This window comes from Sapajus apella, unplaced genomic scaffold (assembly GCF_009761245.1).
Source record: "Sapajus apella isolate SASKATOON/1434 unplaced genomic scaffold, GSC_monkey_1.0 scaffold62, whole genome shotgun sequence".
NCBI lineage: Eukaryota > Metazoa > Chordata > Mammalia > Primates > Cebidae > Sapajus > Sapajus apella.
This window is the reverse complement of record NW_022437002.1, coordinates 7,760,005-7,782,794: the sequence shown is the minus strand read 5'-3', so window position 1 is coordinate 7,782,794 and position 22,790 is coordinate 7,760,005. Positions and strand designations below refer to the sequence as shown.

The 22,790-nt window shown below is 41.6% G+C and overlaps 1 protein-coding gene across 1 annotated transcript in view; it reads left to right on the top strand.

Annotated features, from left to right (window-relative positions):
* Nucleotides 1–206: 206 nt before the first annotated feature.
* The window catches only part of CLSPN (claspin), a 35,881-nt gene continuing 13,297 nt past the window's right edge, over nt 207–22,790 (top strand). Inside the window, exons 1-12 of the mRNA XM_032246920.1 lie at nt 207–355; nt 4,580–4,688; nt 5,549–5,997; nt 6,907–7,068; nt 7,751–7,828; nt 8,161–8,233; nt 9,313–9,421; nt 9,600–10,177; nt 18,323–18,514; nt 20,454–20,698; nt 22,135–22,313; nt 22,415–22,479. Coding sequence (XP_032102811.1) covers nt 332–355; nt 4,580–4,688; nt 5,549–5,997; nt 6,907–7,068; nt 7,751–7,828; nt 8,161–8,233; nt 9,313–9,421; nt 9,600–10,177; nt 18,323–18,514; nt 20,454–20,698; nt 22,135–22,313; nt 22,415–22,479 — 2,263 coding nt within the window. The 5' untranslated portion in view covers nt 207–331. The remainder of the gene's footprint in view (nt 356–4,579; nt 4,689–5,548; nt 5,998–6,906; nt 7,069–7,750; nt 7,829–8,160; nt 8,234–9,312; nt 9,422–9,599; nt 10,178–18,322; nt 18,515–20,453; nt 20,699–22,134; nt 22,314–22,414; nt 22,480–22,790) is intronic.

Here is a 22,790-nt window from a genome sequence, read left to right as displayed (position 1 = left end):
GCTCGCCTAGTACCTATGGCACCGCATCCCGCGCACCTCCAGGTGGCCCAGGCTCCGCGGCCAATAGTCACTACCACCCGCCAACCCAGCCCGAGTTATACGAGATTGGGCGGCCGGAGGCGCTGCATGATTGGTGGGTCGGATGGGGGCGGAGCCTCGCTCGAAAGCCCCCTCTGGATTGGTGCAAACTATCGGGGTGGGGCCTCCACTCTGGCTGGGCGGGAAAGCTCGAACAGTGATGCCGGGCTGGAGACTGTGGTAGCTGCTGCGCTCCGGCTGAGGGAACTAGAGACTGCTCCATCCCTAGCGGAACGCTGTGCAGGCAGGAGTCATGACGGGCGAGGTGGGTTCCGAGGTGAGTTTATGCACACGCTTCTCACCGGGGCTGCGAAGGCCCGGCGCAGACGGGTTAGGTAGGGCTGGGGTAGACCCGGCAGAGCCGGGGCCCCCGGGAGGTACTACTGCGGCTCCCAGCGTTCTCCGCGCCCGCGCCTGCTCCCCCGGCCTCGCGACTCGGCCGGGATGGTCTCTGAATGGGCGTCCCGTTCCGCCGTCGGGCTTCCGGTGCTTCTGGCTCCTTGGCCGTGGAGCTCCAGGTCTCTGCGGCGCGCGGTGCCTGCAGCTCAGCCCTTCTCTGCCGCCCGCCCAGCCCTGTGGCGCGTTTCCTGTCGCGGAAGCTCCTCCCCTCAGGGTGCCCCGAAAACCGGGAGGCTCTGGCCGAACCGGGCCGCCAGGGTGCAGGGCGGGATTCTCTGCAAATAGAGGGTGAGAGTGTTATGTTAGGGAGCTCCACACTGGGCTTGGGAGCGGGCCTGGAGGTCATCGGGCGCTGGCCCTTCGCGTTTTCCGACGGGGCCCGGAGTGGGGAAGTCACAGTCGGGGTCCTGGCTGGTGGCTGGCAGCTCTCTGGTGAAATTGGGCATAAAAACACACGTTTCCAGACCTGTGTCCTTTCTGGGGCCGGATTCGGGCAAGGCACTCTCACCTTAGGAGCAAAATTTAAAGGGGTGCCAAAACCCTCAGTAATCAAATGAAACTCATATTTTAATGCAATATTTTTAAAAAACCAAAATTAATCCAAAAAATTTTATGATTTGATATTGAACAAAATATCAGACGTTTAAACAAAGACAAGATCCGACCAGGCTCTTTCGGGACCCTGCCTCACTCACCTCACCCTAATCCCCCCTCTGGTTCCAATAAACTTATTTACAGAAGCGGGCGGCTGACCTCACGAGCCGTAGATTGTTGATTTTTATTTATTTATTTATGGAGACAGCGTCTCACTGTTTGGCCCAGGCTGGAGTACAGTGGCTCGATCTTGGCTCACTGCAACCTCCTCCTCCCAGGTTCAAGTAATTCTCTTGCCTCAGCCTCCCAAGTAGCTAAGATTACAGACGTGTGTCACCATGCCCAGGTAATTTTTTTTAAAAAATTTTTTGTAGAGATGGGGTTTCACCGTGTTGGCCAGGCTGGTCTTGAACTCCTGACCTCTGGTGATCTGCCCACCTCGGCCTCTCAAAGTCCTGGGATTACAGACGTGAGCCACCACGTCTGGCCTCTGTTGATTTGATTTTTTTTTTCTTTTTTTTTTTTTTTTTATTATTGGCAGGGGTCTCATGGAGATTTAATTTTTTGAAAAATAATTGCATTAATGTGTTATTTATTTTGATTACTGAATTTTTTGAGACCTGACCCCACCCTGTTCCTGGCCCTGCCCTTTGACATTGCTGCAAATTGCCTAGAAGAGAATCGTGATTAAAAGCAGCCCTATTCCTTAAGCTGTCTAGTTACCTAAAATTGGTTCCCACATTCACAAACAGAAGTAATAGTTTTACTGCTTTGGATTGTTGAGAGGATCGTCAGTGCACACATATTAATTCTCAGCAATCCCAGCGCTTTGGGAGGCCAAGGCGATCGGATTGCTTGAGCTCAAGAGTTCAAAACCAGCCTGCGTAAAATACGTGGCAAAACTCTGTTTCTACAAAACAAACATACAAAAATTAGCCGGGTGTCGCATATGGTCCCAGTTTCTCTGGAGGCTGAGGTGAGAGGATCCTTTGGGCCTGGGAGATCAAGGCTGCAGTCAGCTATGATCCTGCCGCTGCACTCCAGCCTGGGCGAAAGAGTGAAATGCCGTATCAAAAAAAAAAAAAAAAAAAAAAATTGAATACCAAGCATTCAAATCAATTTAATAATTTTTTGAGAAGCCACTAGGGTGAGGCCTTGTGCCCTGTTACATTACTGAAGCTCATATTTCTCCCTTTATTAATAAGATTCAGAGCCCTAAGAACATCGAGGAGCTAACTTGGCATTTAGGGTAGCTTGGTCACTAACTGATCATCACCTAACATAACCCTGCTCCTTAGATTTTTATTTGTGACTTTTTATACTGTCTTATTTTCAAATCTATACAAACATGGAAAAGCTGGTATAATGAACCCATCACCTTACTTCGACTCCAGTTTTGAATATCTCTCATCTGAAATGCTTGGGACCAGAAGGGTTTTGAATTTCAGATTTATTTTGGATTTTGGAATATATGCATACACATAATGATATGTCTTAGGGGAGGGACCTAAGTCTAAAAGATGAAATTCAGTTATATTTCATATACACCTTATACACATAGTCTGAAGGTAATTTTATACAGTATTTTAAAATAACTTTGTTCATGAAACAAAGATTTTACTGCAACCCATCATAGGAGATCAGGTGTGGAATTTTCAACTTAGTAGCATCATGTCAGTGCTCAAATGTTTTGGATTTGGGAGGATTTCAGATTTTCAGATTAGAGATGTTCAACCTGTATTATCAAATCATGACCAGTCTTGTTTCATTTATACCATTTTTCCTCTCACTGGATTATGTGGAAGAAAATCCCAGATACCATATTATTTTAACCACAAATATTTTAGTGTGCATATCTAAAAGACAAGGGCTTTCCATAAAAGATAACTACAATATTATTACCACATCTAAGAAGTATCTAGTCAGTGTTTAGATTTCTTTGACTCATAGATACTTCATTTATTTTTTTTTTTATAATTTTTTTTTTTTTTGGAGACAGAGTTTCGCTCTTGCTACCCAGGCTGGAGTGCAATGGTGCGATCTCGGCTCACCGCAACCTCCTCCTCCTGGGTTCAGGCAATTCTCCTGCCTCAGCCTCCTGAGTAGCTGGGATTACAGGCACGCGCCACCATGCCCAGCTGATTTTTTCTATTTTTAGTAGAGACAGGGTTTCACCATGTTGACCAGGATGGCCCCGATCTCTTGACCTCGTGATCCACCCGCCTCGGCCTCCCAAAGTGCTGGGATTACAGGCATGAGCCACCGCGCCCGGCGTACTTCATTTATTTTTATAAAACACTTTAGCATAGTTTTTTTATATTTAGTTTTTTGAATCATCCAAAGTTGGCATATTGCAATTGTTTATATTAATATATATGTGTGTATATACATATATGTATATATTTTAAGATATACATAAATATATGAAGCATACATATATGTATGTAGAAATAAACATTACATACATGCATATAGAAATATATATGTGTATAACTATATAGAAATATACATACATACACACATATATACATTCGCTTGTGTATCTCATGTGTATCAACTTTCTTTATGGGTCCCTCTTCCTCTCTTTTTTTTTCTTTGCAATATATTGTTAAACTGGCTGGACAAGGTAGCTCATGTCTGTAGTCCCAGCACTTTGGGAGGCCAAGGCATGCGGATCACCTGAGGTCAGGAGTTCAAGACTGGTCTGGCCAACATGGTGAAACCTCATCTCTACTAAAATACAAAAAATGGGTGTGTTGGTGCATGCCTGTAATCCCAGCTGAGATTGTGCCACTGTACTCCAGCCTGGGTGACAGAGTGAGACTTCATCTCAAAAAAAGAAAGAAAGAATTAAAAAGAAAGAAATCACCCACTTTGACTTGTGGAGTTTCCCACATCTAGATTGCATCTTTGTGGTGTTATTCAGCATGTTCCCCTATTCCCTCTAGTTCTTGTAAATGGGTAGTTAGATCTAGAGACTTGATAGGATTCAGAGTTGATTGTTTTGTCAGGAATACTTTATAGCTAGCATTGGGTACTTCTATTGGGCAGCACATAATGTCTGGTTCTCTTTTGATGATGTTAGCAGCCATTAATGATAATTGCCCAAGTCTGTTGTTTAATAATTGAGGGCTGATCAAATTGTGACAATCTAATTCTATTATTTCTTCATTGATTATGATATTTCTCTAATCAATGAGAAACTTTCCCTCATCAGTCATTTGGATATTTTGGGGAACAGTTCACACAGAGAAGTCATAATAAATGCTTGATCTTTTCATTTTTTTTTTTTTTTATCATTCCTCAAAGAGTTGACTCTGTTATCATCCTTCAAAGGTGAAAAAGGAGTTTGTTGTCCAGTAATTCTAAATGTCATCCCTTCAAGGAACCATTGTATTTGATTCTTTCCTTAGTTCAGGTTGATGATCCCATGATAATTTGTGTGTCATTATGTACTTGGAGCTTTCGGTGATCTGCTGGTTAACACAAAGTAATTGTCATTTTCTAGGTTCACCTAGAAATCAACAATCCAAAAGTAATTTCACAAGAGGAAGCAGATAGTCCTTCAGATAGTGGACAGGGCAGCTATGAAACAACTGGACCCTTGAGTGAAGGAGGTTTGTAATGGTACTTTTATTTTTAGGAATAGGATGCCAGAGCCTTGGTTGTAAGTAGATTGGATTAATTTCATCATTCTCTTGATTTATTACGTTATTAATGCCCCTTCCTTATTGTTTTTTGTTTTTTGGTTTTTGTTTTTTTTATTTTTATTTTTTTTTTTTTTGAGACGGAGTTTCACTCTTGTTACCCAGGCTGGAGTGCAATGGCGCGATCTCGGCTCACCGCAACCTCCGCCTCCTGGGTTCAGGCAATTCTCCTGCCTCAGCCTCCTGAGTAGCTGGGATTACAGGCACGTGCCACCATGCCCAGCTAATGTTTTTGTATTTTTAGTAGAGACGGGGTTTCACCATGTTGACCAGGATGGTCTGGATCTCTGGACCTCGTGATCCACCCGCTTCGGCCTCCCAAAGTGCTGAGGTTACAGGCTTGAGCCACCGCGCCCAGCGCCCCTTCCTTATTGTTTGTTTTTCTATAAAAGCAAAATAGCAGTGCTTGTACCTTTTTGAAACTACGAATTTCTTTTATATTGTTAATGCCTAACAGCTACCACATTGCCTGGTTAACTGCATTCATCCTATAATAAAAGGAATTTTAACACCTGCTAGAGGATTAGAACAGCTTTACACATTGTAAATATATATAAAATTACATTTCTCAGTAAGAGGCATTTTTTTTCAGGGAAAGTGTTTTTCAAAATGTATTTTTAGATTTGCTTTGCTACAATCAGTTCTTAATAGTAGTTACATAATTTCACAATGTAATATATCACTTGTATAACTAAATATATTTTTGAGGAGTAGTGGGGTTAGGAGAAAGATCAAATGATTACATAATCTGAAAAAAATGTTTCCTTCAGATTCAGATGAAGAGATATTTGTAAGTAAGAAGTTGAAAAACAGGAAGGTCCTACAAGACAGTGATTCTGAAACAGAGGACACAAATGCCTCTCCAGAGAAAACTACCTATGACAGTGCTGAGGAGGAAAATAAAGAGAATTTATATGCTGGGAAAAATACAAAAATCAAAAGGATTTACAAAACTCTGGCAGACAGTGATGAAAGTTACATGGAGAAGTCTTTGTATCAGGAAAATCTTGAAGCTCAAGTGAAACCTTGTTTAGAGCTGAGTCTTCATTCTGGAAACTCTATGGACTTTACCACTGACAGAAAGAGTTCCAAAAAGCAGACACATGATAAAGAAGGAACTGCAGGAAAAGCAAAAGTAAAATCAAAAAGAAGACTTGAGAAAGAGGAGAGAAAAATGGAAAAAATTAGACAGCTAAAAAAGAAGGAAACAAAAAATCAGGTACATTTTAAAGAATAATTTGCTATTGCTTGGATAGATTAACATTTTAGAAGAGGTTGCTGTTAGTACTTGAGGTTGTTTCTACTCTCCAAATATTGCTTTGAATTGGCTATTTTGTGTTGAGAATAGGGTATGTGATTTAAAATAACCGGCCTTGGCCGGGTGCAGTGGCACATGCTTCTAATCCCAGCACTTTGGGAGGCCGAGGCCACAGGTTCATTTAAGCCCAGGAGTTCAAGACCAGTCTAGGCAATAGCGTGAGATCCTGCCTCTACAAAAAATTTAAAAATTAGCTGGGTGTGGTGGCTGTAGACCCAGCTACTTGGGAGGTTGAGGTAGAAGAATCACTTGAGCCCAGGAGGTCGAGGCTGCAATGAGCTATAATTGTACCGTTGCACTCCAGCTTGGGTGACAGAGTGAGACTTTGTCTCAAACAACAACAAAAACTTATTGGTCTTATTCTGTATTTTGGATATATAGAGGACATTTCCAAATAAATAGGTTTCTGATTTTCTTTATGAGCCCATGGAGTAATTCTTTGCTGCTTCTGATCTGATGGAAGTTAACTTTGAAAGAAGGCTTTTTTATGCATCTATCAGTCAGAAGTCTTGTTTGCTAACTAGAAAAACCAGCCTCGAATTTATAAACTAATTGCTTAATAAGTATTTGATTTTTCTTTAAAAAAAAAAAAAGTTGATTAAGTTAGTTTTGGGCAGTTGCATAAAATCACCACTTGGACTTCAAAGGATAACTGTAAGTTAGGAACCAGTGAGAATGTTCTAGATTTTATATGCTTGTCTGCTAATGAAACATGGGCTTTTTCTGGCCTGATCCAAACTGCTATATGATGTTGTGAAATAGTGGATTTTGAAATGATCAGATTATATTTTTTGTTTATATGTTACCTAGGAAGATGATGTAGAACAGCCATTTAATGACAGTAGCTGTCTTCTTGTGGATAAAGACCTTTTTGAAACTGGGTTGGAGGATGAAAATAACTCTCCATTGGAAGATGAAGAATCATTAGAATCAATAAGAGCAGCTGTGAAAAACAAAGTAAAAAAGCACAAGGCAAGTAAAACATGATTGCAGTAAGAGTTAACCAACTGTTTCTGACCTTTGCTTTATTTTTAATTTACTGTTGTAACCTTAATTTTTTTTTTTAACTGAAGAAAAACATGTGTCAATTGATTTAAGTTATTCAGCTGTTAATTTTGGAAACTTGCAGTACAGGTGATAGACATGCTAACTTCTTTGGAAACTAGCACTTTGTTATTACCCTTTTAGGAATGTTGAAAAAAAAAAGTAAGATACTTGATGGTGTAGTAAGATGCAGGTAAATAATAGGGAAGAGAGATAAATTTTGCAATCCTATGACCTTTGAGAAATAAACTCTATAGGGTTTCAGGAAGGGTATCAAAGAGAGGCATCAGTCAAAACATTGTTGTCCCAAGTGTTTGGAAGCAAAATTTTTCTTCCTAAGATTTTCTTTAGCTTCTTGGGAGTCATTATCCCTCTTTAGGGAAAGATGTAAGCAGAGTTAAAAGAAATAAGGGTCCAAACTCCATTTGAGATATCTAATTTGTTTTCCAAGCATAATAGAATGTTGTGTGTTTAATAATTTCTATTTGATGATTATTGATTTATTAATGTAGCATGATGTGTTGTTGGACTACAAAAGTGTCTTTAACTAAAGCATCCTCTTATTTGAATTTTGTTTTTGTCTTAATAATCAACCTGCCATTTCTTTTAGAAAAAAGAACCATCTTTGGGGAGTGGGGTCCATTCATTTGAGGAAGAAAGCGAGTTATCAAAAGGAACCATGAGGAAGGTGAGGTAAAGCCCTGTATATTAGTCACATTGATCTCTACACAGGAGATTATCGGCTTCTCAGGGATAAATATTTTATTTGGCCTATCATGTTTTTCTGTTACCCATCATATTGCTTTGAACATAGTAGGAACACAAATATGAAATGGATTGAACGAATTCTCTGAGACTTGGGAATAAGTGAGTTCCTTGAGTTTATACTGCATTTAGGCTTACTTGTGCTTACTATTTCCTCTCCTCTTTTCTTGGAGAGAGCAAACTCTTGAGAGATGAATATCTATCTTTCTGGATATTCATATAATTAATGTAGTCTCACTGTTTGTTTTCTTTAAGGAAAGAAAGGCAGCCAAGTTAAGTAAAGAAGCATTAAAACAACTGCATAGTGAGACTCAGCGCCTTATTCGAGGTAATGCAACTCAGTAAACTTTGAGGGAAAGTCACAGTATTTCTTTGTAAGCTCAACTTGGAGACTTATTTTTTTTAACACTTCTAATGTGAACTCAGGTTATAATATCAAGTTTAGAATTGATCTTGGTGAATGGCCATTGTTCTAAAGCCCTTTGAAACATTGGTATAAACTACAGAAATTTTCAGAACTGTAGGGGAAGTAAGGAAGACTTTTTTTTTTTTTTGAGATGGAGTCTAGCACTGTTGCCCAGGCTGTACTGCAGTGGCACCATCTCAGCTCACTGCAATCTCCGCCTCCTGGGTTCAGGCAATTCTCCTGCCTCAGTCTCCCGAGTAGCTGGGACTACAAGCATGCACCACCACGCCCAGCTAATTTTTTTGTATTTTTAGTAGAAACGGGGTTTCACCATGTTGGCCAGGATGGTCTCAATCTCCTGACCTTGTGATCGTCCCACCTCGGCCTCCCAAAGTGCTGGGATTACAGGTGTGAGCCACCGTACCCAGCCGGAGGAAATTTTTTAATGGTTGTCTGTGGACTGATTGTGTCAGGATTCTTTTGAGAGGTAGTAATCCCCCCTTATTCGCAGTTTTGGTTACCTGTGGTCAGCCATGGACCATGGAATTTAAAAATATCATCCCTTTGTCCAGTGTATCATGCTCTATATGCTACCTGCCTGTTAGTTAGTAGCCCTCTCAGTCATCAGATCAAAAAAACACTGGTTCGGTACTATCCGCAGTTTCAGTCATCCACTGCAGATCTTGGAATGTATCCCTGTGGATAAGGGGGAGCTACTGTATATATCTTTTTAGGCCCCACAGAGATTCTGATTCACTAGATTTGAAATGGGATCCAAGAATCTGTATCTGTAAAACACTTCCTGGATCATTTTGATTTCACAGCTAGGTTTAAAAGCCACTGGTCTTTAAGGAGTTCTTTTGTACTTAGCTCTTGCCTTTGTTCAAGGGAGTTTACTATTTCTAGTGACGGCTTTGGTTATTATGTTTGGTGAACTGAATATGTAGTGACATCTTAGAATATACGGTATATAGATTTGTTTGTTTTATTTCCTCTTATAGAGTCTGCACTTAATCTTCCGTATCATATGCCTGAGAATAAAACCATTCACGATTTCTTCAAACGTAAACCCCGGCCCACTTGCCAGGGAAATGCCATGGCACTATTGAAGTAAGAACCCTCTTTCCTTATGATTATAATTTTCATGAACTTTCAGTTTTGTAGCAAACATATGGGATAAAAAGTTCAGATTTCTCACTCCCTTAAAACTGATTTATTATATGCTAAGGGATAAGAATGTTTCACATTTAGGATAATTTTCAACTCCAGCTCATTTTCTCTTCTCTAGGTCATCTAAATATCAGTCAAGCCATCACAAAGAAATCATAGACACTGCAAATACTACTGAAATGAACAGTGATCACCATAGTAAAGGTTCTGAGCAGACAACAGGTTCAGAAAATGAAGTGGAAATTAACGCACTCCCCATGGCTTCAAAGGAAACTTGGATCACTACTGGATCAGATGAGTCTTGCAGGAAGGATTTGGTAGAAAATGAAGAGCGAGAAATTCAAGAGAAACGGAAGCAGAGTGACATTAGATCTTCACCTGGGAACAGCTCAGTGTTGCAACAGGAATCCAACTTCCTTGGGAACAATCACAGTGAGGAATGTCAGGTTGGAGGGCTTGTAGCATTTGAACCTCATGTCCTGGAGGGCGAAGGCCTCCCAAAACCAAAAGAAACAGATGAGAAAGTGGAAGAGCCTGGGCAGCAAAGTAAATCATCAGCAGTTGTGCCCCCTGAAAAAGTGAGACGGTTTACTCTGGATAGACTTAAGCAGCTGGGAGTAGATGTTTCCATTAAACCACGGCTAGGTGCTGATGAAGATTCTTTTGTGATACTTGATGAACCTGAAACCAAAAGAGGTAATCCTTTAAATTGTGGGGAGCCTCCCTGGAGTGATTATCCTGGCAGCTTTTGATTGTTGGCCACTGTTGAGGACAGAGAACACAGGAGAAACCAATAACCACATGTGATCTTACCCTACATTTGTTCCAGATATGGGCAGAGTCCCTTATAGAGAAATTTGGCAGGGCATGTAAAAGTAAATGAGTACAGTGAATTTGAACAGTTAGACAGAAAACATTAGAAATAGACTTTGAGGTGTGGTTTAAGTAGTAGGGGCGACTGCATAAAGGTGGAGAAGGCTAGGGGCTGAAAGTGTGTGAGGTGTAAAGAGAAAACTTTGGAGGTTGTGAGAGCTAGGGGGTGAATGGGGCATAGCCTGTCATTTTGAGGGATTTTAAGAGTATTAGAGTGGCAGATGCTGCTGTGCATTGTCATGAGGGCCAGCCCAGGGCTGTTAGGTTAAGTTGTTTGGATAAAAGGGTTACAGGTGATAGGCCTGGCTCCTGTGTAAGAATCCCAACTGCACAGTCCTGGATTTTAGCAGCGTACAATGAAAAGTGTTGAGACAAGTTGGGGAGAGCTAGGGAAGGAGCAGTTTTTAGAGCTGTTTTTAAGGAGTGAGGAAAGGATTTAGGATTAATAGGGTTGGATAAGTTTTCTTTAGTGAGTTTATACAATGACTTAGTTAGAATAGCAAAACCTGGTATCCAGAGGTGAAAGTAGCAACCACATCCTGGAAAGAGAGATATTGTTTGGTAGATGGGGTTGGGGTTGGGGCTTGGGAAATTAACTGGATACGGTTGGCAGGGAGAGTGTGTGTATGCTGGCAAAAGATTATAACAGGCCGGGCGCGGTGGCTCAAGCCTGTAATCCCAGCACTTTGGGAGGCCGAGGCAGGTGGATCACGAGGTCAAGAGATCGAGACCATCCTGGTCAACATGGTGAAACCCGTCTCTACTAAAACTATAAAAAATTAGCTGGCCATGGTGGCGCGTGCCTGTAATCCCAGCGACTCAGGAGGCTGGGGCAGGAGAATTGCCTGAACCCAGGAGGCGGAGGTTGCGGTGAGCCGAGATCGCGCCATTGCACTCCAGCCTGGGTAACAAGAGCGAAACTCCGTCCCAAAAAAAAAAAAAAAAAAAAAAGATTATAACAGATGGGGAAGAAATTTGGGCTTTGGAAGGGGATACATGATACCCCTTTGAGTATAGATGCTGAAGAAGCAGGAAGGTGAATTAAAAAGCCATGTTGCAATAGATGGGTGATAACAGGCTTACACCTTTTAAAGCCTGTCGTGGAATGGGGTACTGAGGCTGGGCAGGGTAAGGGTGGTTAGGTTTTAAGGGGATGATGAGGGGCGAGTGACTTGTAGCAACAGATGGGAAGACAGTGTTTGACACCCTAGGATTAAGGTGGGGGACATAAGGGGAGCTATTGAGGGAGGTATGGGTTCAGGGAAGAGGGAGGCAATGAGGTGTGGCCGTAGCCCAGGAATAGTTAAGGAGGCAGACAATTTTGCTAGGATATCTTGGCCTAATGGGAACTGGACAAGTGGGGATGATTAGGAAAGAATTTGGAAGGAGTGCTGGCCTAACTGACACCAGACTTGGGGAGTTTTGAGAGGCCTGGAGGCCTTGCTGTCAATTCCCACAACAGTTATGGAGACCAAGGAGGTAGGACCTTGAAAAGAAGGCATCGTGGAGTGGGTGGCCTCCGTGTTGATTAAGAAGGGGATGGACTTACCCTCCACCGTAAGAGTTACCCAAAATTCAGTGTCCGTGATGGTCCAGGGGGCTTCTGAGATACTTGGGCAGCATTAGTCTTTAGCTGCCAAGCTGAGGATTGGAGCTTCAGGAGCTCTGGGAGCAGCGACGTGAGTTGGAAAGTCGACTTTCTGTGGGGGCCCTGCACAGATGGGGCAGGGCTTAGGAGGAATCCCAGGCTGTGGGAATTACTTGGTCCAGTGGCCAGGTTTCCCACACTTGAAGCAAGGTCCAGGAGGGGCGGCTGGATGTGCTGCAGTCTGGGCGCTTTGAAGTCTTTGTGAGCTGGTGGTATGGCTGGGATTTGTCTTATGGCAGAGGCAAGCATCTGTAGTTCTGAGATGCGCTGCTGCTGGGCAGATTTTTCCCTATTATCAAACGCCTTGAAGGTGAGGTTGCTTAATTCCTGTTGTGGGATTTGAGGGCCAGATTTTAATTTCTGTACGTTTTTGTAATGTTAGGGGCTGATTGGGTGATAAAATGCATATTAAGCATTTTTTAGGGGTGTGAGTAGAAGTAAGGATGACATTTAAGTTACTCCAGGTGAGATTATAGGACTGGGTTAAGTATTGGAGGATTTGATGAAAAGGAGCCTAACCAGTGGCCAATTTGGGAAAAGTTGGACAAAGAGAAAGGAATGTGCACCCTACCTATGCCTTTAGCTCCAGCCACCTGTGGAAGGAGGAATTGTTGGGGAAGGGCAGAGGAGGTAGCCACGGGACTAAACTATAAGCTGGGCCGAGTATGAGGTAGGGAGGTGACAGGAGAGGCATAAGGAAGTGGGTTATGGGCAGAGGAAAAGGAGGAAGGCTTTGGGGGTGACGTTAGGTCCTGGATCAGGGCCTGGTTTGAACAGGTGGGGAGGAGAAAGTTTGGAAGCGTTGATGGACAAGGAGGATTTTGGCTTACTGGCAGAGGAAGGAGGGGCAAATGGAAGGGAAGAGAAGGAGTAGAGATTAGGGAGGGACTGGTGTGTAAAAAAATGCCTGGACATAGGGAATTTCAGACCATTTGCCCGTGTTGTGACAAATTGTCTAAATCTTGTAAAATAGAGGGGTCGAAGGTGCCATTTTTTGGCCAGTTGGAGCGGTTTTTTAACTTGTATTGTGGCCATGCAGTATTTCAGAAAATGATGAGACGTTTGAGTTTTTAGGTCAGGAGACAGTTGAAGAGGCTTGAGGTTTTTTAGAACACAGGCCAGCAGAGAGGAGGGAGGGATAGAGGATGGACGATTGCCCATGGTTCTGGAAAGGCAGCAGAGACAAGGAAAATGGGCAACAACCCAGCCGCTTTTGTCTTTCCCTTTCCACTTCCTCCCCATGAAACCAAAAGGGGGAGGAAGTGGAAAGGAAAAGACAAAAGAATGGGATAGCAAAAAAGAGAAACTGCTTACCAAAATAGCTGGTGGTATGCGTCTGTGGGCAGGTCTGATGACCCCAGGTTGGTAGGTAGATCTCTTCATGGAGGGAGCACAAGAACAGGGATGGGCGTTTGGTCTCCAATAGGACTTCCCCTGTCCCGGGTTTCGGCACCAAATATTAAAAATGTGGGCTTTGAATGAAGAGACCCCCTCCCCCAAACAGGCTTTGTGTGAGCAACATGGCTGTTTATTCACCTTGGTGGAGGTGGGCTAAGGCGGAAAAGGGCATTAGCAAAGGGCAGTGGGATAGGAGTTGGTTTTATAGGTTTAGGGTGGGCAGTGGAATGTTACAGAGTAAGAATCAGTTACAGTGGTGGGGGTAGGGGCAAGGAGTATACATTACCATAAGTTCAGTTACAATGGCGGGTGGGATATGAGTGTTATAGTAACAGTTAAAATGGCAAAGTTGGGTGAGGAGCTTGTCTGGGGAAGCTCCGCTGGGCCACTAGGGACAATGGCGAACACAGGTGGGGGGTGTGAGACGATTAGCTGAGGCAAGCAGGACTTCAGACTTTCAGGCTCCAGGCTTGCATATGGAGACCTGACAAGAGGGTCACTTGAGCCCAGGAGTTTAAGGTCATCCTGGGCAGGATATGAAAGCCCATCTAAGAAAGAAAAGAAAAGAAAAAGAGAGAGAAAGAGGAGGGATGGAAGGAGAGAGAGAGAGAGAGAGAGAAAGCAAGCAAGCAAAGACTTGGTTGTGGGTTATGTGAAGATTTGTTGAAATAATGCATGCAAATGGATAAAGAAGCACTCAAAAAGTGGTTGCTGCTTCTACTATTAGTGAAGTGGCTCACATCAAGACTTTTTTTTTTTCTTTTGAGATCGAGTTTTACTCACTCTTGTCACCCAGGCTGGAGTGCAATGCTGCGATCTCAGCTTACTGCAACCTCCACCTCCTGGGTTCAAGCAATTCTCCTGCCTGAGCCTCTTAAATAGCTGGGATTACAGGCCCCCGCCACTATACCCAGCTAATTTTTGCATTTTTAGTAGAGGCAGGGTTTTACCATGTTGACCAGGGTGGTCTCGAACTCCTAACCTCAGGTGATCTGTCTGCTTTGGCCTCCCAAAGTGCTGGGATTACAGGCGTGAGCCACCTCACCTGGCCAAGACTCATTAAACCAGGTGCAGTCAGTGGCTTATGCCTGTAATCCTAGCACTTTGGGAGGCTGAGGTGGGTGGATCACTTGAGCCCATGAATATACATATATATATATTCTCTTTCATTAAACAGTTTATTGTTGTCAGGTGCTAGGTCAGCCACTATATCTGGTGTGTAAAATATGCTCAGTGAATCTGTTAATTGAATGGGTTGACTTTGGAGTTGGAGAGGATAGAAAGAACATCTTGTCTCAGAGAAAAAAAACATACACACACAAGATTCTCTTTCATTAAACAGCTTATTGGCAGGTGCTATGTCAGTCACTATATCTGGTATGTAAAATATGCTCAGTGAGTCTGTTAATTGAATGGGTTGACTTTGGAAACGGAGAGAAAGAAAGAGCTCTGCATGGTGTGTAATGGGAAGATGTGAAAGTCAGTTTGACCAGGCCTGGAGGTTGTGTTGGCAGAGTTAGCAGAACTAGCGTAGCTTCATTAGCAAAGAAGCGTGAGAGTAAGCTGTTGTCTGGAACATTGAGGGAGAGATTTTGTTATATGGGACTAAAAGTTACCTAAACAGTCCTAGACTGATAGGAAAGGGAGAAGCCTTTTTTGAGTACCAACTAAATTAGACACTGGTACATTCTTTATTAGTTATTAGTTGTCTTTCTTAATTCTTATAGCCCCAGGTATTATTTTGCAAAATGAAGAGACTGAGGCTCAGAGAGGTTAGGTAATTTTTCCAACATTATATTTGGCTTATAAAGGGACCTAGCACAGTGCCTGGCACATGTTAAGCACTTACTTTTTTAACTTGGAACATATTTTCCTTTAGAAATAATTGACATGGGTCAGGCGCGGTGGCTCAAACGCCTGTAATCCCAGCACTTTGGGAGGCCAAGGTGGGCAGATCACAAGGTCAGGAGTTCAAGACCAGCATGGCCAACATGGTGAAACCCCATCTCTATTAAAAATACAAAAATTAGCTGGGCATGGTGGTGTGTGCCTGTAATCCCAGCTACTCTGGAGGCTGAGGCAAGAGAATTGCTTGAACCGGGACCTGAGAGACAGAGGTTGCAGTGAGCCAAGATTGCACCACTGCTCTGCAGCCTGGGCCACAGAGCAAGACTCCATCTCAAAAAAAAAAAAGAAAAAAATTAGTCAGGCATGGTGGCGCACACCTGCAGTCCCAGCTACTTGGGAGGCCGAGGCAGAAGAATCGCTTGAACCTCGGCGGCAGAGATTACAGTGAGCCTAGATTGCACCGCTGCACTCCAGCCTGGGTGACAGAGTAAGATTCCGTCTCAGGAAGAAAGAAAGAAAGAAAGAGAGAGAAAGAAAAGAAAGAAAGAAAAAGAATTGATATGAAATTTGAGTTTTCAGACCAGCCATAATATACATGAAGTTAGAATCAATATTCATTCATTCATGCAATAAACTTTTATTTAGCACTGTGTTAGGTGCTGTGCATACAGGTAAAACACTCCCTGCTCTCGAAGAAATTAAAGTGTAATAGGAGTGATAGGCAGGCAAACAGACCATTATAATACTGGATGGTTAGTGCTATGATCAAGGTATGTAGTTGAGGGTGCATTGGGAAGCTAGAGGAAGGGTACCTTACTTGGAGCCTAGAAATCAGGGAAGTTTCTGAAAGGAGCTCAGTAGAGATACTAAGGCAGAGGGGTGAGGGAGGGCTTTTTTGGTGGAGGAATTGGACCTGCGAATGTCAGAGACAATAGAAAGCACAGGGTGTTCTGGCTGACTGAAGTGAAGATAGCAAGGACATTGGTCATCAAAGCCCAGATCATTCAGGATTTTTATGCCATGCTCGGAGCTTGGACTTTAGCTCTTTATAAGTAGAGGACCATTGAAAGGTTTTCAGCAAAGGAAATGTTCAGTCAGATACTCATTTTAGGAAGTTAAATCTGGTAGCTGGTGTGCTGGATGCATTGGAAGGGGTTAAAAACAGTGGGAACAGCTCAGTTTCCTTACCTCATATAGAATAAGGTTTCCATGAGAAAATGCATATAAATTTAAATTTTGTGATGTCAGAAATATATTACTTTTGTTGCTTGCAATGGCATATGGAGTAATTTCTACCTCTAATTCCTCTGCTTTCTGGTCAAGAGCAATGTGAATGAGAGCAGTTCTCATGCTGCTGGTAGAGACAAACTAGGGCAGAGACTTTTCACTTAAGAAAGAAAATGAGAGGTGATGGACTAATGGAGACTAACGGAGGGAGAGGAACTTGAACAGGAATTTTAGGATGAAGACAGTGATGGTTGTGTCATGTAATAAAGGCCAAAGAAAGTGGTTGATCCAATGGTTTGGGGGAGGAAGAGCTTTGAGGATCCTAGCTTTCTCCAGTTATGAAATGAAGGTACCTCTTGCCTCACTGCTATTTTAAGTCACAGGTAATCTTCCCACCCAACCATTTCGTTTACTCTAGAGGCACCCATAATAACCTGCCTATTTCTGTTCCCTTTTCCCTGCCACCACCTGTTGCTTTCAACTTTACTAAACCACTGCAAAATAGGCAGACTTAACAGCTTGTCTCTCTACTCTTTTGTTTGCCATGTAAACATACCATCCTTTAGAGTTGGGTTTTTGCTGCTGATAATGTTGGGGACCTCAGGATAAAAAGATTTCTTTCATTTTTCTCTTTTTCTAGTAAGACCTTCTAGGGGGAAAAAAAATCTAGATCCTAGTTACAAAAATACTGAAGTATGATTTGAGTGCATTTTCAAAAATTAACCAAAGTTTCATGCTTAATAGTCCCAGCACTTTGGGAAACTGAGGTGGGAAGATTGCTTTGAGGCCAGGCGTTTGGGACTAGCTTGGGCAACATAGCGAGTTCTTGTCTCTACAAAAAAATTAAAAAGCCAGGTGTGGTGACATGCACCTGTAGTCCTAGCTTGGGAGGCTGAGGTAGAAGGAATGCTTAAACCCAGGAGGTCAAGTTTGCAGTGAGCTGTGACTGCACCATTGCACTCCAGCCTGAGCAATAGAGCAAGACCCTGTCTCTAAAAAGAAAAATGAAAAGTGGCTGGGTATGATGGCTCACATCTGTAACCCTAGAACTTTGGGAGGCTGAGGAGAGTGGATCACTTCAGTCTTGGAGTTCAAGACCAGCCTGGGCAACACGGCAAAAACCTGTCTCTAAAGAAATACAAAACTTGGCTGGGCGTGGTGGCTCACACCTGTAATCCCAGCACTTTGGGAGGCTGAGGTGGGCAGATCACCTGAGGTCAGGAGTTCAAGACCAGCCTGGGCAACATGGTGAAACCCTGTCCCTACTAAAAATATAAAAAAATTAGCTGGCCATGGTAGAGCTCTCCTGTAATCCCAGCTACTCAGGAGGCTGAGGCAGGAGAATCACTGGAACCTGGGAGATGGAGGTTGCAGTGAGCTGAGATCACATCACTGCACTCCAGTCTGGGCAACAAAATGAGACTCCGTCTCAAAACAAAAACAAACAACAACAAATAGGGAATTTTAAAAAGGAGACTAAAACCCATGGAAAATTAAGCCCTTGAATAGTTGAGATATGTAGTATTTTTTTCCTACCAGTTTAATACTTTTAAAGAGTTTTTAAAGAATGTTCAAGAGAATTGCACATATTTGGAAATTTCAGGTATAAATTTCTGTCTTAAAAGTCTGATTTTTGAAATATTGAGGAAGAATTGTTGGAACAGTCCATTAGTTTGGGTTAAGTTGTATGAATTTGACTCAGGAGTTAATAGCAAGGGATTTTTTATTTCTTTGTGTTTGTGGTTTTCCTCATCATTGTTCAGCTAAAAAAAAACTTAGCTAATAAGTCTTAAAGGAAAGAGTTCTGAACGTGGCAAACTGACACACCGGTTGGTGTTTGGGTTTAGAACTGGAAGCCTTGAAGCAGCGTTTCTGGAAGCATGCTAATCCAGCAGCCAAACCCAGGGCTGGTCATACAGTGAATGTGAACGTCATAGTGAAAGACGTGGGCACTGATGGAAAGGAAGAGCTAAAAGCAGATGTGGTATCTGTGACTTTGGCACCTAAGAAGCTGGAAGGAGCAAGCCACACAAAACCAGGTATTTGAGCCCACAGGTTTTGTTTTTGGTTTTTGCTTTGTATTCTAGCAGATCTTCATGGCTATTGAAAACCTTATAATGAAAAGTTATAGAATATTTTTCCTTCGAGACTTTGGACAGGAGTATCTCTGGCATGATTCACGTGTAGCACACCTAGAGGTGCGGGGTGGACAAGCTGGCTTTATTTTTTAAAATATCATTTGTCTTATAAAAAATAATATCCATTATAGAAAAATATATAGAATAAACAAAAAACTTAATCTATCAGAGACAGGTTCTATAACCATATTGTGTATCCTTTTAAACTCTCTTCTTTGCACATATGTATATGTATTTAAACAAAAACAAACAAAACAGGGCCGGGTGCAGTGGCTCACACCTGTAATCCTAGAACTTTGGAAGGCCAAAGCAGGAGGATCACTTGAGCTCAGGAGTTGGAGACCAACCTGGGCAACATGGTGAGCCCTCATCTCTACCAAAAAAAAAATTATCCAGGCATGGTGGCATGCACGTGTGGCCCCAGATACTTGGGAGGCTGAGACGGGAGGATAAATTGAGCCAGGAGGTTGAGGTTGCAATGAATCATGATTGTGGCACTGCACTCCAGCCTAGGCGACAGAGAGAGACCCTGTCTCAAAAAACCCAAAACAAAACAACTCACCTAATAATGTGATCATAACATGCATTCTGCTTTGTAATCTGCTTTTTGTTTTAAAACTGTATTAAGGACAGCTCTCACCCCCACCTTGAAATCATAAGTAATGTATCACATGGAAAACAGTTTTAAACACTGAAAAAAAAGGTATTAAATGAAAAATTAGTCTTCCCAAAGATAACTATTAACAATTTCTTGTGTGTCCTTATAGGAGTATTTTATCCATGTACCATTTTTTGTGAACGTGTGTAGCATTGAACATTTACTTCCTGTCAGACATTGTTCTAGGTGCTTTATATGTTTTATCTCATTTAATCCTTACAACGCTATGAGGTAAATAACATTAGTATCTTTATTTTGTATATGAAGAAACTGATATGCAGAGCACTTAAGCCATTTGCTCAAGTTTACACAGCTAATAAATGATAGGACCAGTGGTCTAATCCAGACCACCCAACTCCAGAGCTCAGATCCACCTTATGTTGTTTTTGAGGCTTTTTTTAAATGGCCACATAATATTCCATTGAATGAATACAACATGACTCATGAAACCATACTCCTATTGATGGATGTCTTATTTGTTCCAGTTTTTGCTGTTGCATACCAGTGTTGCATGATAGTATCAGATATATGTTGGTATATTAGTTGCAAAATTCCTTACAGTAGAATTGTTGTTATATATATCACATTCTGATGTATGTCATCCATAATGGTTTCAGAATGGTTCTACCACTCTGAATCACAGTGTATGAGTTCCTGTTTCCTCTTGTTAATAATAGGTATTATCAAACCTAATTTTTGCCGAACATGTTGAAAATGGTATCTCATTATTTTGATCTGTAGCTCTTTAATTAGCAGTGAGGTTAAGCATTACTTTTAATTTGTTATCAACAATATATGTTTATTTTTCTGTGCACTGCCAGTTCATATCATTTACCCATTTTACTCTTGAGTTGTTTCTTTTTTTCTTTAACATAGGTAAATTTATGTGTTTTTCTTCATGGCTTTTGAGTCACAGACTTTTGAAGCTCCACTCCCTAAACCCCTTTTTTCTCTTTTGAACAACAATTTTATAATCCCTGAGTGGTATACTATCCCAGGGAGCAGAAGTTCTCTTTGATACTTCAATTCATAATCCTCATGTGTTCAAATAGCAAAAAAGCCCAGAATACTAAGGTCTCAGATTTTCCTTTTGGGATGTGACTAGCATACTTCTGGAGGTGCCTGAAATGCATACTTAATTGTTGTATTATGACTAGAGCATTTCTACATATTTCTGTTCAGGTGAAAAGCTTCAGGTGCTAAAAGCTAAACTGCAAGAGGCAATGAAACTCCGAAGGTTTGAGGAACGCCAGAAGCGCCAAGCACTATTTAAATTAGATAATGAAGATGGGTTTGAGGAAGAAGCGGAGGAAGAGGAAGAAATGACAGATGAGTCTGAGGAAGATGGAGAAGATGAGGTAGAGGAAGAAGAGGAAGAACTAGAGGAAGAGGAGGAGAAAGAAGAGGAAGAAGAAGGAAATCAGGAGGTTTCTGGCAATTATGTTGTTTTGTTACTTGGTCATGGTGAATATGAAAGAAAAAGTCAGATTTGAATAAGAGTATAATAAGCATGTTCAATTGTATAAGAGGTTTTGGGGCATGGCAAGGATAACTACCTCATATATGCCTAAATCTTAGTACATTCAGTTCTGTCAGTACCATTGAATATCTTTAGATGTTCAGTACCATTGAATATCATTATTATATATCAATACAGGTATTCAATGGTACTGACAGAATACCATTGGCTTGGCTTCCACCTGTTTGTTTATATGTTTTAATATAATAATGCTAATATTAAAAATGGAAATTTTATCTTTGTTGTTTATTTAGGTTTCTCTATCAGATTAAAAAGCAGTCTTAACCTTGGCCAGATTGAGGTCTAGAGTAAATTCTCAAGGAGGCAGAGGTCTTTCTGAGTTATTTTCATTCTTTGTTGAAGAAGGCATTTGTAGAAGAGCCTCTTGCCCTTATTCCATAGTATTGTTTTCTGCCTCGGGAAGACAGATGATGATAACGATTGTTAAGTATTAAAAAGCTTTCCTTTTTGGGTCTTGTGCAGTGACTCACGCCTGTAATCCCAGCACTTTGGGAGGCTGAGGTGGGCAGATCATCTGAGGTCAGGAGTTTGAGAACAACCTGGCCAACATGGTGAAGCTCCATTTCTACTAAAAATACAAAAATTAACTGGGTGTGGTGACACACACCTGTAGTCCCAGCTACTCGGGAGACTGAGGCAGGAGAATTGCTTGAACTTGGGCAGTGAAGGTTACAGTGAGCCGAGATTGTGCCACTGCATTCTAGCCTGAGTGACAGAGTGAGACTCATCTCAAAAAAAGAGGGGGGAAAAGGCTTTCCTTTTTGTATGCTGGGATCACTTTAGTTAATTTTTTTTTTAATTTATGTTTATTTATTTATTTTTTTAAGAGAAGAGGGTCTCATTATGTTGACCAGGCTGGTCTTGAACTCCTGGCCTCAAGCGTTCCTCCCATTGTTGTGACCTCCCAGAGTGCTGAGCCACCACGCCCAGCAACTTGAGTTAATATTTAATTTGGGGTAAAGGAGAAAGAAAGCAATGGCTGAACTGTAGAGCCTATCCCAGTCTGTGCTTTGTCTGTGATCAGTAGTTAGCCTGCAAACTGATTGTTTAACCTCTTACTGCATCAATAAAATGATAATGCAGTTGTCCTTCATAATCTTAGCAATTTCTGGAGGGTAAAAGTTAAAAAGCAATACAAACAAGTTCTAGAAGTATCAGGGAAAATTGTGTTGATCACGGTCATATGGAACTTCCTTCAAGTTGACCTTTTTGAATTTAAGATGTGACCTGTAACCAAGCAGCCATATTTCAGGCTAACGGTTTATTTGCTTTTAAATTTTTTGACTTGTATTATTTTGTTTTGTGGTGGCATGACTGGTAAAGATTGCAGAGTTCCTTCTTAGTAGTGAAGAAATAGAAACCAAAGATGAAAAAGAAATGGATAAAGAAAATAATGATGGCAGTAGTGAAGTTGGCAAGTCAGTTGGCTTCCTCTCCGTTCCCAAGTCTCTCTCGTCAGATTCTACTTTACTTCTATTTAAGGACAGCTCTTCCAAGATGGGGTAAGTGATTTTCTCTAAAAAAATATAAAATTGCCTTGGATTTGTCCCTCCTGTAAAAGGTAAGAAAAGATACTGAACCAATTTACCTTCTTATTTTGCAGTTACTTTCCTGCTGAAGAAAAATCAGAAACAGATGAAAACTCAGGCAAACGGCCTAACAAACTGGGTAAGTAAGTAGTGATTCTTGTGCAGAACTTGACATTTCTTTTGTCCCTCAGCTTTGATATTTAGGGACTGCAGTACTGTAAGTTTCCTTTTTTTTTTTTTTTTAATCTGGTCACTTCCCAGTCTCTCATGTGGCAGTTAAAGCGGTTTATGAATTAGAATATTTTTCTTGGTCTATTTTTTGAAAACTTGCGGTTTATTTATAGTAGGCCATGGCACATAATGTCCTTAGTGAATATGTGTTGATTGAGTGAGCAATGAAATATTTCTGTATGTAGATCAAAGGAAGACGTATAATTGGATAATGAAGAG